Source organism: Chiloscyllium plagiosum, unplaced genomic scaffold (genome assembly GCF_004010195.1).
Source record: "Chiloscyllium plagiosum isolate BGI_BamShark_2017 unplaced genomic scaffold, ASM401019v2 scaf_9242, whole genome shotgun sequence".
Classification (NCBI taxonomy): domain Eukaryota; kingdom Metazoa; phylum Chordata; class Chondrichthyes; order Orectolobiformes; family Hemiscylliidae; genus Chiloscyllium; species Chiloscyllium plagiosum.
The window spans coordinates 14,064-31,125 of NW_025213182.1; the positions used below are offsets into that span (position 1 = coordinate 14,064).

A 17,062-nucleotide genomic window follows, 5' to 3' on the forward strand; every position below is an offset into this window, starting at 1 on the left:
CTTCCTCAGAGCCAGCTCTCAGAGTGAACAGAATCTCTAACACTCCGGTCTATACCTGTCAGCAAGAGCTCATGATTGGACCAGATTAACAACTGCAACCAGGGAATTTGAATTCTATGAGGTCTTCCTGGCTGACCTCATAATAGTCACCACACTTGCCTTTCCCCGAAGCTGGCCCCTCCCCCTCCTCCCCCCAGTTCACGTCAGGTACCTGACAACCTGGATGCCCACTGTCAAAACTCTGAAGCGGGAGATTAAATGCTGCCAGCCTCATTAAGATAGTTTGGTTTCCCATCCCATTTCCTTGGTTTATCATTTGTAGTCTGACCTCGAAAACCCATAAGTGGGTAAATTTGAGGCAATTTGCGGTTAGGCCTCAAATGTTTAAAATTTTAGCATTGAGTTTGAACACAACTCAACCATTTTCATGGACTAGAATTTTCACCAGGCCTCTATTAATAAAGCTAAGAATCCTAGTTTTCTCACCAACCTATTCAGAGGTGTAATTAGAGTCAGAAAGTCATAGAGATGTACAGCTCAGAAACAGGCCCTTCGGTCCAACTCATCCATGCTGACCAGATGTCCGAACCTAATCCAATCTCATTTTCCAGCACTCTTAGGTCCCTTTTAAATTTTTCCCTTCTCACCCCAAATCTATGCCCTCTAGTTCTGGGCTCCCCCACCTCATGGAAAAGACTTTGTCTATTTATCCTATCCATGCTCCTCATGATTTTATAAATCTCCATAAGGTCACCCTTCAGCCTCCAACGCTCCAGGGAAAACATTCCCAGACTACTCAGCCTCCCCCTATAACTCAAATCCTCCAAACTTGGCAACATTCTTGTAAATCTTTCCTGAACGCTGTCAAGTTTCACAACATCCTTCCGATAGGACGGAGACCAGAATTGCAAGCAATATTCCAAAAGTGACTTAACCAATGTCCTGTACAGCTGCAAAATGATCTCCCAATTCCTCTACTCAGTGCTCTATTCAATAAAAGAAGGCATACCAAATCACTTCTTTACTATCTTGTCTACTTTCAAGGAACTATGAACCTGCACTCCAAGGTCTCTTTGTACAGCAACATTCTCCAGGACCTTACCATTCAGTCTATAAGCTCTGATATGCCTTTCCAAAATGGATCATCTCACATTCATCTAAATTAAACTCCATTTGCCACTCCTCAGCCCATTGGCCCATCTGATCAAGATCCCATTGTACATTCTTCGCTGTCCACCACACCTCCAATTTTGGTACCATCTGCAAACTTACTAACTATACCTCCTGTGTTCACATCCAAATCATTTATATAAATGACGAAAAATAGTGGACCCAGCACCAATCCTTGTGGTCCTCCAGTCTGAAAAGCAACCTACACCACCACCCTCTGTCTTCTACCTTCAAGCCAGTTCTGTATCCAAATGGCTAGTCCTCCCTGTAATCCATGAGATCTAACCTTACTAACGAGTCTACCATGAGGAACACCTTACTGAAGTCGATATAGATCACAAACACTGCTCTGCCCTCATCAATCTTTTTTGTTACTTCTTCAAAAAACTCAATCATGTTTGTGAGACATGATTTCCCACGTACGAAGCCATGTTGACTATCGCTAATCAGTCCTTGCCTTTCCAAATGCATGTAAATCCTATTCCTCAGGATACCCTCCAACAACTTGCCCACCACTATTGTCAGGCTCATACATCTGAACAGGTGGAACATGAACTCGGATCTCCCAGTCCAGGGGTAAGAATGCTACCACTGCACCACAAGCTAAGAAGCCTTTATGCTTTTCAAACTTTCTTCTCAACATGTCCTATCACCTTCAAAGTTTTATTTTCTTGAACCACCAGATGTCTTTGTTCCTGCATCCCTCTGGAAATTCTGCAATTTGGTTTATGGTGTCTCCCTTTATTCTTTCTGCCAAAGGATTCAGAATTCTCTGTCAAACTCTATCTGACAAGTGTTTTCCCAGTTGGTGTTGTCCTCGTGAAGATTGTTACTAACCTCTTCACTGCTCTAACCACACATCGAGCCAATGTTAAACGGCTTGCTATCAGGAGAGTCTAGATTAGAGTGGTGCTGGAAAATTGCAGGTCAGGCAACATCCGAGGAGCAGGAAAAGCCCTTAGGCCAAGCAGCAGATTTCCACAGAGCAGGCAGTGGCAGAGGTTCTTGGGACTCAAGCTCCAGTTTTAAACAGTCTGTGACAGCTGGAAGCTGTAGGCATCAGATGCGAGTGACGACTTTAAACAGTCAGCAGCAGCAGCAAAGGCAATTAGGAGGGTATTGATAGTGAGAAGTGAAGGGTAAAGTTCAGTCAGCATAGATCGTGGAGTAGCATAGGTAAGTCACAAGTAGACATTAGTTAAGTGGTTAATGATTTTAATAATTATGCCACCTGGAGGTAGCATATTCAATAGATAAAGTGGTTAGGAAGACCTATGCAATATTTCCTTTACTAGTTGAGACACAAAACGTGAGAGCAAATTACTGCAGATGGTGTAATCAGTACTGAAAACAACAGATGCTGGAGATCACAGCAGATCAGCAGCATTCATGGAGAGAGAGAGCAAGCTAATATTTTGACTGTAGATGACTCTTCATTGGAGCCCAACATCATGGGTTAGGGCATTTTAGCTATGAAGAAAGACTGGATAAACTTGTTTTTTTTCTATACAGCTGGGAAGACTTGCGGCGTGGGGGGAGCTTGATTGAAGTAGTTAAGATTACGAGAGGCATGGACAAGGTTAATAGAAAGGAGCTATTCCCCTTATTTGAAGGGTCAATAACAAGGGAGCATAATTTTAAGGTAAAGTGCTAGAGATTTAGAGGGGCTTTAATGAAAAGTCTTTTCATCCAGTTGATAGTGGGAATCTGGAATGTGCTGCCAAGGAATGGTAACCTCACAACCTTTAACAAGTACTCGAATGAGCACTTGAAATGTCATAACATACAAGGCTATGGGTCAAGTGTTGGAAAGTGGGATTAGTACAGATAGGTCTATGCAGACCCAGTGGGATGAAGAGCCCCTTCTGGGCTGTGTGATTTATGACATTTGTTAAGTATTAGAATGTGTGTTTGCGATGCTGTAATCTAAAGCCAATGGAGCAAGAGATGCCAAGTGGAATAGTCTGAATGGCTCTTTTATGACCGACATGAACACAATGGGTGGAAAGACCTCCCTCTGTGCTGCAAATTTCTATGAGTCTATGACTCTATTCTTTGTACACCCAAGTTCTGGTTTTTAATACACATCAAAAGGGCTGTGCTTTCAAAACTGGCCCCAGAGGGATATCACCACACGCTTCCCTTTAGTCTGAAAAACAACTATTCGCCACTAATCCTGATAGGAAACCTCGGATCCTCTGGGATAAGAAGCATTCTTTCTTTGGCATGTTCCTTCCCAAATCCTTGACCCTTATAGCTGATTATCTTGTTTGATTTGTGTTTCCTCTTCCTTTCTATACTCCAAATTCCTTTTCCACCTTACTCTTTCGAGACTAAACATATTGTTGTGATTCAAAAACTTCCTGACCTTCGTGGACTCAGGTCACATTTTTTAAAGCATATGTAATCACTATTTATACAAAATGTTAGCCCTTTTACTGTCCCGGATATTCAGAATTGCAGCAGGCCTGAATAATGTTCTACCCGAGCAAATTACTCAGAGTATTTTGCTAATGTCTTGAAATTAATTCAAAGTATGTAGCATGAGGGATCTGCTTCAGCTAGATGTAGTGCTGAGACTGCTCTCAGTCAAAGTCAGTGAGAGAGGCTCCTTATCTTTCTCCTTTTGACATATTTTTGTCATTTTTTAGCAGGTTTTCTGACACAGTGGTAGTATCCTCACCTCTGGATAAGAAGCTCTGGATCTCAACCCCATTCCAGGAATTGTTGACCACGGAAGGTGTAAATGTAATATGGGGATGAGTCAGGTAGACAGTCAGTCTTGATACTAAACTGTTGTCTATTTCACTCATTGGATGGGACTAAGCATTAAGTTTGGGAGCGATGCAGTTAGTGCATGTGGGTTCATTGAAACAGACCAAAACGCTGACATATCGGAAATGTGATATCTGTTGGAGCGGGGCAGGATAATGCATAGGACAGGTACAACTAGCTATCTGCATGAGCAGAGGGACAGTAACAAGCTTGGGGATACCAGTGCTAAATCTGACAGTGTCCTTCAGAAGATACCAGCAGGTGCCTTGTGGTAATAGTCTGCTGCCTTGAACAACATTGGATTGCATAAAGTTCTGGAGCTCCAGAAGCTGGAGGTGAAGACCTCTCTGCAACCGCAAAGGAGATGGAAAGAGATAGGCAAGGCGGCAGGAGGAAGAAAAGCCTGATGTAGTTAGGGTGCTGCAAACATTCACTCAACTGCCAAAGGTGCCAAGGCTGTGAAGGCCATATGACATATCAATGTTGAACCAAGTGGCCCTTGCCATCTCATCCCAATGCAAAGCACTGCACAATAATGCTGCCATCTCACTCACATACATTACTCATTTTCCATTCTGGTTATATGTTTCACACCAAGGATGATGGGCATTTAACAGGCAAGTGTCATGATTATTTAAAGTGTCCAATAACATTGACACTATTATTGCTGTATAGAGGTGCAAGAGATAGAAGGAGTTAATGCTGAGGAGTGCCTTAAACATCACCCACAATGATGATGTCATATAGATTAGTGGCCAAAACACTGTAGGGTCTCCAAGGAGTGAGAGCTAACACCCAGGTCCTCCTCCAAGTCTCTGTAACAAAGTCTAACATAACAATGTAACCTATCACTAGTTGCTAACATGCAATAAACTACTTTTTGTTTAATACAGTGCATCTTTTCATCAGAACAGCAAGTGGCTTTCCTCTCCCACAATAGACCAGACAGACCCTGGAATTCCCCACACTTTAATCAACTGGTGACTATTTTCTTGCCCCATGGTGAGGTGCAGATTTAAGTGTGACTGCATTTTCAAAATGGTGGCCAGGGTTGCTCGTATAGAAGCCACATACACATAATTACCCAATGGTTCCCTTTGTGAAACTACAGGATTTATCTCTACTGTTTCTCATTACTGCTGTGACTTCAGCAAGACATGAGGTAGCTGCACAATTCTTAGCTCTGACTGCTGAGAAGCTTGTGGCTGATGTCCTCTCAACTTTGGGCCCATGAGTGGTGTCAGAGAAGTTGGTGTTACTACATCTGCCTGGAACCAGCAGGGCACAAGGTCACAGATGGGGTTCTGACTGAGGGGATAATAGGTTAAGAGTCAGAGGAGTTGCAGGGAAGACAGTGCAATGGTAATGTCACTGGGATGGTATTCCAGAGTGCCAGGCTAATAGGATCATAAAATCCTCTTAGTGTCAGGCAGGTCATTCAGCCCTTCAAATCCACACCGACTTTCTGAAGAACATCCCACCCAGACCCACCCCGAACCTCTCCCTGTAACCCTGCATTTCCCATGGCTAATCCATTCAGTCTGCACATCCTTGGTCACTAGGGTGAATTTAGCTTGGCCAATCCACTTCACCTGCACATAGAATCATAGAGTCATAGAGATATATATCATGGAAACAAACCCTTTGGTCCAACTTGTTCATGCCAACCAGATATCCTAAATTAATCTAGTCCCATTTGCCAACATTTGGCCCATATCCCTCTAAACCCTGCCTATTCATGAGCCCATCCATTTGTATGGGTCTTTTAAATGTTGAAATTGTACCAGCCTGCATCACTTCCTCTGGTAACTTATTCCATATATGGACCATCCTCTGAGTGAAAATGTTGTCCCTTAGGCCCCTTTTAAATCTTTCTCCCCTCCGTAAACCTGTGCCCTCTGGTTTTGGACTCCCCTGGCCTGGGGAAAAGATCTTGACTAGTTACCCTATACCTGCCCCTCATGATTTTATAAACTTATATAGTCACCCTCCGTCACTCCAGGGAAAATAGCCCCTGCTTATTCAGCCTCTCCCTATAGTTCAAACCCTCCAAACATGAAAATTTCCTTGTAAATCTTTTTTGAACACTTTCAAGTTTCACAGCATCCTTCCTATAGCAAGGAGATCAGAATTGAAGGCAGAAACTATGAACCTGCACTCCAAAGTCTCAGCAACACTCCCCAGGACTTGACCATTAAGTATATAAGTCCTGCCCTGATTTGGCTTTCCAAAATGCAGCACCTCACATTTTTGACTTGTGGGAAGAAACCGGTGGAAACCCACGCAGATAAGGGGAAATGTGCAAATTGCCCCCAGACATTGCCCAAGGGTGGAAGTGGGCTCGGGTCCTTGGCATGTGAGGCAGCAGTGCTAACCACTGATTCACCATACTGCCCGCATGCATCAGTCACAAAAAGCTAATATCCAAAATCAACAGGTATTTGTTAATGCAAGGGGAATATTGGTCCTTGTTTCAAATTGAATAGAACATAAAATAGGGAAACATTGCTAAAACCTTTCAAGCACTTGTCAGATCAAAGCTGGACTACTGTGAACAGATTTGGGTCCCTAACCCAGTGAAAGATATATTAACATTGGGGACAATCCAGAGAAGGTTCACTGGGCTGGTCCCAGGTAAGGAGGAACAATCTCATGAGGAGAGGCTGAGTAGGTTGGGCTTGTACTCATTAGCATTTAGAAAAATGGAAGGCAACCTTATTGAATCATAAAGTTCTGAGGTGGCTTGATATAGGAGAGGGCAGAGATGTTGCTTCCCCTTGATGGAAAGTCTAACTCAAGAGGACATAATCTTAGAGAAAGGGGTCACCTAATTAGGTCAGAGTTGAAATTCCACCATGGCAACTGGTGGGATTAAAATCTAATTGATACAATCTGGAATTGAAAGCTGGTTATGATGACCATGGAACTAGAATTCATTGTTGTAAAAACCCATCTGGTTGACTAATATCCTCTAGGGAAGGAAATTTGCACTCCTTATCTGGTCTGACCTAAGAGTGACTCTTAACTCTGAACAGTTGTCTGAAAGACTGTACCAACCCATTCGTTCAAGGGTAGGTAGGGATGGGCAACACATGCGGGGCCCTGTCAAACTTGCCCATCTGCCAGGAAAGAATAATTATTTTAAAAATCCCATGAGCAGAGCACCCACTTGCATGTGCCCTTCCTGCACCATCCCTTTTACAGACACCATGGCACTATTCTGCCAGCTAAACATTGGTGAGAACTTTACTGTGCTTCAGTGAAGTACTGTATGGCCCCATTAAGGTTTTCTTTCACACTATATAATCTAGCAGACTGAGTCACCTGGCCATCGTGTGGGCCAGAGTGCACTTTTGTTGCCTGCCATGTTTAATGCTTTCTCTGGGAGATGGAAATCTGCTCCAGAATAATTGCCTTGGCTGTTCACCACACCTCCTTCGTGCTCAGCATTTGTGTCCAGCTGACAGAGCTAGGTTGACCCTGCACCTTCCTTTGCTGTCCTTGTTTCCAGTACCTCGTGGGAGATCACATGTTTCATGTAATGATATTTCCTCAGAGTGCACAACCTCGTCTGAGGACTCCTCAGAGTTCTTGTGCACCATCCTCTGTGTATCACACTTGAATAGTCTGGGGAAAGTGGAAGACATTAAGTTAGCTGTGATAAAGCAAAAATATTCCAAATCATCATCATATGGATGATCATATTTCAGTCACTGGTAATATGTGGGACTATTGTGTGTTGTGCGGTTTTGTGATATCCAGGTCAGCTACGTGGGAGAGCACAATCTCTCCAATCTCCAATGGTGTTGTGCATGGCCACTCTGCAGTTTCAATGTATCCATCATAGTAGTTAAGAGGCATCCTTCCTTGTTTCTCCCGGAGTTTTACGTTTTCTTTTCCTGCAAAGAGGAATGCAGACTGTATGATGTTTTGAGAAGATGGAGGAACAATATTTCTAGAAAGTGACTGCGAGTGACAAATGTGAGATGGCAGTTTGATGAAGGTCAGTGTCAGGAGTAGCTGCTCAGATGACAATGTGAGGGGATACCCTGAGAAAGGGGAATGAGTTAACCTACAAATTGTGTTGACATGTGAAGTTCTGTGCAGGAGAATGGTGGGGATTTGCAAACTGAATATAGGACAATGTTTACGTTTCCACTCCTGAAGAGATCATTGAAGTTCTTTCAGTACCGTTCTCATCAGCAAGGACTCACATTCCTGTAGCTCTCCATTTTAGCAATTCCTGTTTTGTTTCATAACCCTGTTCCTCCTGTGTTGCCCTTCTATGCCTTGGGGTTCATGGGGCAGTAGTGAGTCAATCTTCCCACAGTGGGCCTTGTGCTTGCTCTCTCTTTTCTGATATTTCACTAATTCAGTCCTCACTGTATTTTTTAAAACTGAGAGGTGTAACTATCCAGTGTGGGTCATCTTCATGTCCTTTCACTCCAGTAGGTCAAGGAAACCTAGAAAAATCACATATTAATGCCATGGCTGTGTTAAAAAGTCAAAGCAAAATATCTTCCAGCAAGATTTGTTCCTGGTCTGATGCTGGCCTCCTGTTCTATAAGTAGATCCAAATTCTACCCATAGTCCATGCTTTTCTCCCAACAGCAAAAAGGGAGAGGTTCCTTCTCAGTGAACGGCAAATCATAACATCAAATAATCCTTTTTCACAGTTAACAACCCATGGAACAGACAATCCTGATGGAGGGCTTATACCCGAAACGTTGACTCTTCTGCTCCTTGGATGCTGCCTGACCTGCTGTGCTTTTCCAGTGCCACACTTTTCGACATGGAACAAATATGGAAATGGAGGCGAAATAAAAGCCAAGAATTGGCTCGGTGATGTGATGAGGATGGTATTGATTCTTTCTGGTTGGGCTGAATGGTCTTTATGATCCCTGGTAATCTCGCATTGACCCCATCAAATAAGTGAACTGTAAATTCCTTGCAACTTCAGCAAAAAGGACATTCTTTGGTAAAGTGAGCAAATTCTCTTTAGCACATGATCCTAGGCTATTACTTTGTACCTTAAACAAATAGGGTAAGGGTTATGGTGCTGAAGGCTTGTCCTTGGATTAGACAATTCTGTCTTCTGGCTGGACAGCAAAATGTTGTGAGAAGGACTCAAACTTTAAAATAAATCTTGAGACTTTAAAACAAACTCAAAAGTAAAAAAAGCAAGTAGTACAAGTATTCCTTTTTTTTTCAAGCTTTATTGGATTTATGTTGTAGAGAGAACAATCCAGTCTCCAGATGACAATGTCTCGTTTTAAATATGCTACAACCCATCAAGGTTTTTGCTAAGGATCCCCACACAGCATTGTCAATCTTCCCTGAACATACCTCCTTCTATTGGTGTTACTGCAGAATTAGAGATAAATCGATCAGAAATAAATGCAGCAAAGGGAAGGAAGAAATGATGAAATGTGTTGGTCTTAGTATTTTCAAAATGATAAACCAAAAAAAACTTGATATCAAAATTGCAAAGAAAAGTTCATTCAAAATTTAAATCCAAAATGCAAGTCAATGCAGGATGAGATTAGAAATGGTAATATAACAGAAAATCTCAGTTAAAAAACAACAAAGTTAACGAGAATGATAAACGATTGAACAAATAATGTCAAACATGCAAACGTTGAAAAGTGGAAATTGGAACTTTCTCTTTGCATAGATTACAGTAGCTTTGCAACAATAAATTTGCACAAGAAACGGTGTACTTCAGGAAAGAAGAAGCAACAATTAACAAAAGAGATGAGGAAAAGGTTTAACTGCCATATTACAGCAGTGATCAAGAAGGATTTTGAATTGAGTGAACTATACCCAAACAGTGCAATAGACAAAGATATAAAAATGGAACAATGTGGGACAAGGTATAAAAAATTCGATACAAAAAATAACATTTGAATTTCAATCAATGAGCATAAAATGAAAAATTTCATGAGTAATGATGGAATAAAACAAGTGGTATAAATGAATTAATTGAGAACAGGTAGGTGAATGAATGTGAGTAACTTAAGTAAGGGTAATCATTTAATAATAAAATAATTCATCCACAGATTACACAAATCACCAGCAATCTCCTTACAAGTTCTTAACAAACCTAAATTTCTGAGAGTCCCTGAGTAGTTCATTTTGGGGAGAGGGTGGGGACAAAGTTCAAATATTTAACTATTTAAAACTTGAACGTTGCAATAAGTCATAGAGAAAACATGATTTGACTCATGGATACTAGCAGTAATGCAGTGCTGTTTTGGGTCAGTCTCTCATTCAGAAGGAGGTATGAGTAAGGGATTTGGGGGATTTCTGAATTCCACCTTGGACATTCACAGAATCACACACATACATAGTTCTCCTACAAAGTTCAATACTTATAGAATCACAATGATCAGAATGGATTTGCATATGTGCCATCATGATGTTTACAGAGATGTGCATTTAAAAAAAAAGCATAATAGTTCATGCCAATATGTCCATGGATTTAAAAAGTTTTTACTAATATTGTTGGAAAGAAGGTGAGTTGAGGAATGATCGGCATTGATGATAACAAGAGACAAGAATTCTGAGTGATACATTTCAGGAAACATGCTCATGTTTTAAGTGAAGTACAAAGGAAACATGAGTCTGGAAAGGAGAGTTTGTTTTTACTGCTATGCTTTTCTTTGCAGTTGTGCAAGAGGCTTGGCCTTTTTTCTGTTTTTGAAGCCACTGGTGAAATAGAGAGGGGAGGACGGGGTGGTGTTGGAAACTCTCCCGAGGAACACAGTAAAAATGCAGAGTTCTGTCGCGACTTCAGATGATACCATATTGTGCTAGTTCGTGTAATTCCAGATGATTGAAGGCCTCCCAGGGGCATATGACGGTGATATCTGTAAACCAAAGAAGGACAATTTCAGCAATAATGCAGTTAAGGTTGTGTTACCACCATCATTTAAAGTGCTTAACACTTCATTTTCCTCAGCCTTTACACCCATGTAGACAATTAATCACTCTTCTAGGTAAGAAAGAACGGGCTTCTCTTTCATCATTCAGTGTGATTCTTGCAAGGTATGTTTTAATTATAATTTCTGCCATAATAAATAACATCTTTTGATAATACAAATATGTATTATCTGATTGCATTAATAGCTTGATATGGAAAGGTTGGTTTAATTTAATTGGATAACTGTCAAAGTGGTATCACAGTGTCACAGAGGCATTACTTTACAACATGTACTACTAAAGGTCACTAGTTAGTTTACAGGAAAATAGTTATCATTGAACACTTTCCACCCATTGTTATTGACTTAAAAGGCATACAGCAGCTCAAATAAACACTAATAATTAAAAGAGATTGTGATGAATGAAATTATTGAAGGGTCGGCTAACACATATTCCATATCGTAAGACTGCTTTCTGACATAATGTGCTGTCTTTTTTTATTTCCATTTGATGCCAATTTAAACTGTTAAACTAGTATAATATTGGTACAGTGCGAACGCAATAAAACTGTCAACGCCTATCTTGAATAGCATTCTGTGCCTGCTATTATTAGACTTCTGAATGGATCTCACAAATTTCAAATCTAATGTTAGTCTTGCGTTTTGTACACCTTCTCCTGCAGCTGTAACTTTGTATTCCCCACCCTGTTCAATCATCCTATCAACCTTGTATTTTATGATCTGCCTGTACTGCTCACAAAACAAAACTTTTTACTGTACTTAGGTACATGAGAAACTAATAAATCAAATCAAATCAAATCAAATGCTACAAAATAATTCCCTGTCCATTAATAATGTGCAACATGTGTCCAGAATAATGAAGAACAGCAAGTTTGAAAATGAAATCCTACCTGTGCCTAATCCTTCCATTCCAGGAATGTCATCACCAAACCTATGGCAGAGGCAGAAACATTATTTAGCAACTCATATTAAACCATTCTACAGGTTGTAATCTGCCTTATGTCCACAGACATCAAGTTTTAAAAGGCTATTTGATTGTGGGTAGCATCACAGTTGAAATTGGTTCTGTCCTTGTCCAATATCCACACCGATGCATTTTGATTGACTGAACAGTGAGCAGGATTGACAACCTTGCTTGATATTTCTCTCACTGAAATGTACTTTCCCTAATGAGAGAAGCTGTTAGCTAATCAGCTGCTTCAGTTAAGATGAACTATCTGAGTTGAATTCAATGATTCATTGTCACTAGTATTTAATAAATAAATGCAGTGAAGTGTTTAATAAGTCACCATGCCCCAGTGCCATTCTGAGCAGGGGCTGGACGTCCAACTTGGTTGATCCTGCATTTTATTATTAATTATCCCTTGCATAGAGAAATTGCAAGCCAAAACCTGCATTTTACCACTCAACAGTGTTGTGCTGTACATTCTAGTCTAGTTTTACATAACTGGGAGTAACATAAGTATGGCAAGTTCAATTGAGGGAATGCTGACCCAATTAAACACTGATTTTACCATTTTGAATTAATCAGCTCCCTTTTCTTTTAGTGCATTTGCACTGAAACACCACCAATAATATCGAAGCAGCTCTTTGGGAATTTGGGCAGCCTGTGGTAACAATTAAAAGGTTATTTGATTGGAAATGAATTGACCATCCATTAGACTTTTCAAAATCACCAGTCATTACTGTCAGTTAATGCTGCTGATTCTGAAAATGTTGGGAGCTGGGGGGAGCTGGGGGTGTGGGGGGAGAGATGGGGAGCAGGGTAGGGGTGGTAGCTGCTCTTACATGTGAGAAAACTGAAATAATTGTTTGACAGCATATTTCATAGTTTTATCCATCAAACAGCTTTGGAACTCAGTTTAGCTTTAACTTCATCGGTCTATTTCCACCCAACAATTCCACTGATGCTGCACACCTTTAAATTAAATTGATTCTGCATTTATTTTTCCTCTTACCCTTGTACTCCTTTCTTTGGTGGCTTGCTCTTAAACTGTCTTGTCTGTCTTTGTTTGAACTTTGGTGGTCCTTTCCTAGGAGTTGCTGGTCCTCCAGTTACTCTTGTGGCTGATTTAATTTCTCCCAAAGGTTTCGGTGGTTCTAAAGAGAGAGCCATCTCTTGTGCTTTCAAGTTTGGTTGAATTTCCAGGGGGTTTGCTGCCATAGTTACTGTTTTTTGTGCTGCACTTCACTAGGGTACTATATTTCAAAAGAGACAAAACCTTTACCAGTTAATGTAATGTTGTAAATATAGCGACGTTACTTCACCTCCTAGATTATCACAGAGTCAGTGCGACACTGTTTAGTCTAATCTTAATCCTCAGAATGAACCCAAGGACAGGGACAATGGGATTACTTTCCAACAGTTCTGCTTGTAATAGGATTGCAAAGACTGAAGAGTAGCAAGAAGAGGGCATTGGCAAAGGATTTAAGTTTGAAAGAATTAACCCTTTCATCTTTTCTTTCTTCCAATGTTTATTTAAGTAAATAGCTGCCAATGAAATAAAAATAGAGTGATCCAGGATTCTAGGGATGATAACTCTGACTAAATAAATTGGATGCAAATAACACATCATGCAAGTAAATATACATAACAGGCAAGAAATACAAGATAATGCTAGATTTTTGTGATCTTGAGAACTAATTTATAAAATACTCCATTCAATTTGTACTATACATTTTTTTATTAATACAGCCAGCGCAGGTATGATGAAGCAAGTGGCCTCTTTCTGTGCTGTATGTCTAAGTTTCTATGATTGGTTAAAACTTTTACAAAGTAATTCAAAGTATTAGAATCTGAATAGCCACGTGTTCAGATAAAACGCTGAGCTATGATTCTGTGTTTGGTGCTGAAAAGTGGATCATATTACTGGGAACTTTAAAACCCTTAATTTCAATCATGTTTTAATTCAACATAACACGTTTACAACTAAACCATACCAACTATCTACCTGATTCAGACTGTGCAATTCAGCAAAGGCTCAGAGTTATTGAAACTGGATGACTGAATCAATATTGTGTGCAGGTTTGGAAGGCTATGATAATAAATAAGATTTTTAGTTACAATCACACAGTTTCCAGATGTTTTTAATAAAGTTCCTTTTTGGGTTTTTGTCAGCATATTTATTTTCTCTGTTGCATTTGTCTTTGTGAGTAATTTGGTAATTGTACCACACAGTCATTTTGATTAACTATTTACTGGTAAGAAGACTTAACAAAAAGAATTAAGGATCAAGTTGTCAGTGTGTTATTTTGTATTCAAAACTGTTTTCATGTAAATAAATGTGGAAAAGTGAACTAATTAATGTAAGTACTTTTAAGCTTGTGACTAATATTCTAATTTAAAACAGGGTAGTTCATTGCAAATAAACTAAGGATCCTTTTGTACCAATGCATGTCCTGAAATTGGGTTTCAAGGTCAAATGATTCCCAATATGCTAACGCTGCATTTTCATTAATTAAATCAGTTACAATTTTGCTGATACGGGAGTACAGATGAGTAAGAGGCTTATTTACACAAATCCCTGACACATAGACACCTGTTCTTCAGTGGCTAAGAACATTGGTCAAGTGATCATTTCAAATGAGTGCAGGTCAGATGCATCTCTCTTAAAGGTCCTCATTACCCATAAGTAAATTAACACATATTTTACTTCAGTTCTGTGACTTTTACAAATATTTAAGCTCTTCTCCTAAGCATGTTTAACTTAGGTTGAGATCCTATTTCCACACAGTGGGACCTTCACGTTTGTATCTCAATAACCATTGAATCTGTGTGACCAATGAATTCAATGTACTTTTTTGGTAACTTTCTGTATAATGAAAAATAGATTGTGAAAAAAATAGTGGTTTACATGCATTATTAATTTGGTATACTTTATCAAATCCATTTGAGATCATAATCTGCTTCGTGGAGCAGTCGCTTACCCAATAGGAGCTTGTTGAATTTTAGACTGGGATGTAATACGAAATACAAAAGACTAATCTGCAGCCAAAAAAACTTAGCTTGTTTCAAAACACACAGAAGAAATTCAGCAGTGCTACACTTTGGAAGAATCAACCAACAAAGTGTACTAATAGGAAGTCAACACTGTTGTTGTGGTTCTGTTTGCCGAGCTGGGAATTTGTGTTGCAGACGTTTCGTCCCCTGTCTAGGTGACATCCTCAGTGCTTGGGAGCCTCCTATGAAGCTTCACAGGAGGCTCCCAAGCACTGAGGATGTCACCTAGGCAGGGGACGAAATGTCTGCAACACAAATTCCCAGCTCGGCAAACAGAACCACAACAACGACGAGCACACAAATCTTCTCCCAAACTTTGAGGAAGTCAACACTTTGATACAAATCTTTAGCATGTTGACATCATTATTTCATGTCCAATTACGTTAGATCCATAAAGGAAATCATTTCCTAATGTAAAATAATTATAAGAATTCTATGCAATGATCTTGATGTAAAAATGCATATTATCAAACCAAGAAGGATAAGCAAAAACTGAATGCAGCTTCCTGATTATTACAGCACATTTTAAAAATAAAGGTATTTTTAAACAAATATAACAGAGTTTGATAAGATTTGATAATATGATGCCCAGCATTTAAGATTATGCTTCTTTAAGTATAGACATTTTAAAAGATAAACAGTTTCTGAAAATTTGTTTCAATAGAAACCTGGTAATGAGATAACAGTGTGGGTAAACAACATTTGAATGTCAAGCTTGATATTCAAATAAATAATATTTCTGTAGTAAAAAAATAGCCTCTGAAGATTTCTATGCAAGTATTGACTTTAATAGTTGAGAAATGGACTTTTAACATTTTTCATCATTATTGACTCAGTTAGCTTAAATATTCTTAAAATTTCCCACTGGATAGCTTATTCATAGCATATATCCTAATTATATGAAATGTGCTTATCCTAATTATATGAAATGTGCTCTATATTTTACAGGCAAGTACAGCTTGGTGAGAAGTATAACTACCAGGTACTTACCACTATGTGGAGGCAAAGGGGAACATTCGCCAACTGAAAGGCGAGAGCCCTAACTAGCTCTCGTCAATGCTTCTGTCTTTCTATCTACGTGGTTCTGGATCTTTGCTGCTCTGAATCCACCTTTTATTGATCCATAAATAGGATATTGACATCACACATACACACATATTAATCTGATGGCGTAACTGATGGAGTAAAAGCTGATATGAAGAAGATAAGCTGAGCCTCAATTGAGATGTCACCTTTTAGTGTTTTGTATCACAGAGCAGAATTTATTTTACAATCTCTTATTTCATTCCAAAACCAAGAATGTTGAATATTTTATGTATTTTCACTTTAAATTATGATATCAGGCAATTTTTATTTATTTTTATAAAAATGAAATATACAGAAGCAAGTAGAGGAGAATTCAGTTGTCATAATATGAGAGCTGCCAACAGTGGGAAACTAATAAGATCAGAAATTATCATCAAAGAACTTTAAAAAAGGTTGTGGAATAATTTGAGCATATGGAACATTGTCCTAGGTTTTGCTTTCAATTTAAAGGTGGTGGTAATAATATTCATTATTAATTGTTGTCCATTATTGCTGAGCAAATTACACAACTTCAGTAGAGGAACAGATCTGTGATGAATTCAAACATTCAAAGCTTGCAGTCTGAGTTGTGCCACTCCACTGTTAGCTTCATTGTCTTCCTCAGCTTTGAAGTACATTGAATGCTGTACATGCGCTGCATTTCCACAGTGGATAGGGACTAAACACATCACTGAAGGCTAAGTCTTGTCTGTTCAAGGCAAAGTACTTTTGTGCCTTGCAATGACTTAATAAATTGATTACTTAAATTAACTTCTCTGACTCTGAAAATAAATTAATCCAAGTCTGGTGTCTTATTCTTTTATCAAACTTTGAATACTTCAAAAATGTAATTTTTATTCTCTCTTACTAATTCCTTCTTCTCCCTTAATTCGATTTGTCTTTCCTTCTCGTTGTCTTTCCTCTTGTAATTGATTTGACAGTGAATTCATTCTCTGTAATTTACCATTCTATTAGACTGATTGAAGAGACAGCTTATTGCTTGTCTTCTTCATTCAGGTTCAGATACTTTGTTTCCCTCACTGCACCAATACTGACTTACATAGTTCTGTAACCTGCCACGCAAAGGTATTTAAAATCTACACATATGAAT

General features: G+C 39.3%; 1 protein-coding gene and 1 long non-coding RNA gene across 2 annotated transcripts; one reads left to right on the forward strand and one right to left on the reverse strand.

The window, feature by feature from the left end:
• The first annotated feature begins 3,787 nt into the window (after positions 1 to 3,787).
• Positions 3,788 to 10,495, forward strand: LOC122547565. Its single transcript, XR_006311032.1, has 2 exons — positions 3,788 to 3,938; positions 8,622 to 10,495. It is a non-coding gene; the product is annotated as an uncharacterized LOC122547565 (long non-coding RNA).
• On the reverse strand, positions 9,142 to 15,984 carry pde6gb (phosphodiesterase 6G, cGMP-specific, rod, gamma, paralog b). The gene is made up of 4 exons (XM_043686180.1): positions 15,877 to 15,984; positions 12,845 to 13,085; positions 11,777 to 11,817; positions 9,142 to 10,814 (listed from the first exon to the last, which is right to left on the reverse strand). The coding sequence occupies exons 2-4, from the start codon at positions 13,048 to 13,050 to the stop codon at positions 10,738 to 10,740; spliced, it is 324 nt and encodes a 107-aa protein (XP_043542115.1). The 5' UTR covers positions 13,051 to 13,085; positions 15,877 to 15,984; the 3' UTR covers positions 9,142 to 10,737.
• Positions 15,985 to 17,062: the final 1,078 nt, after the last annotated feature.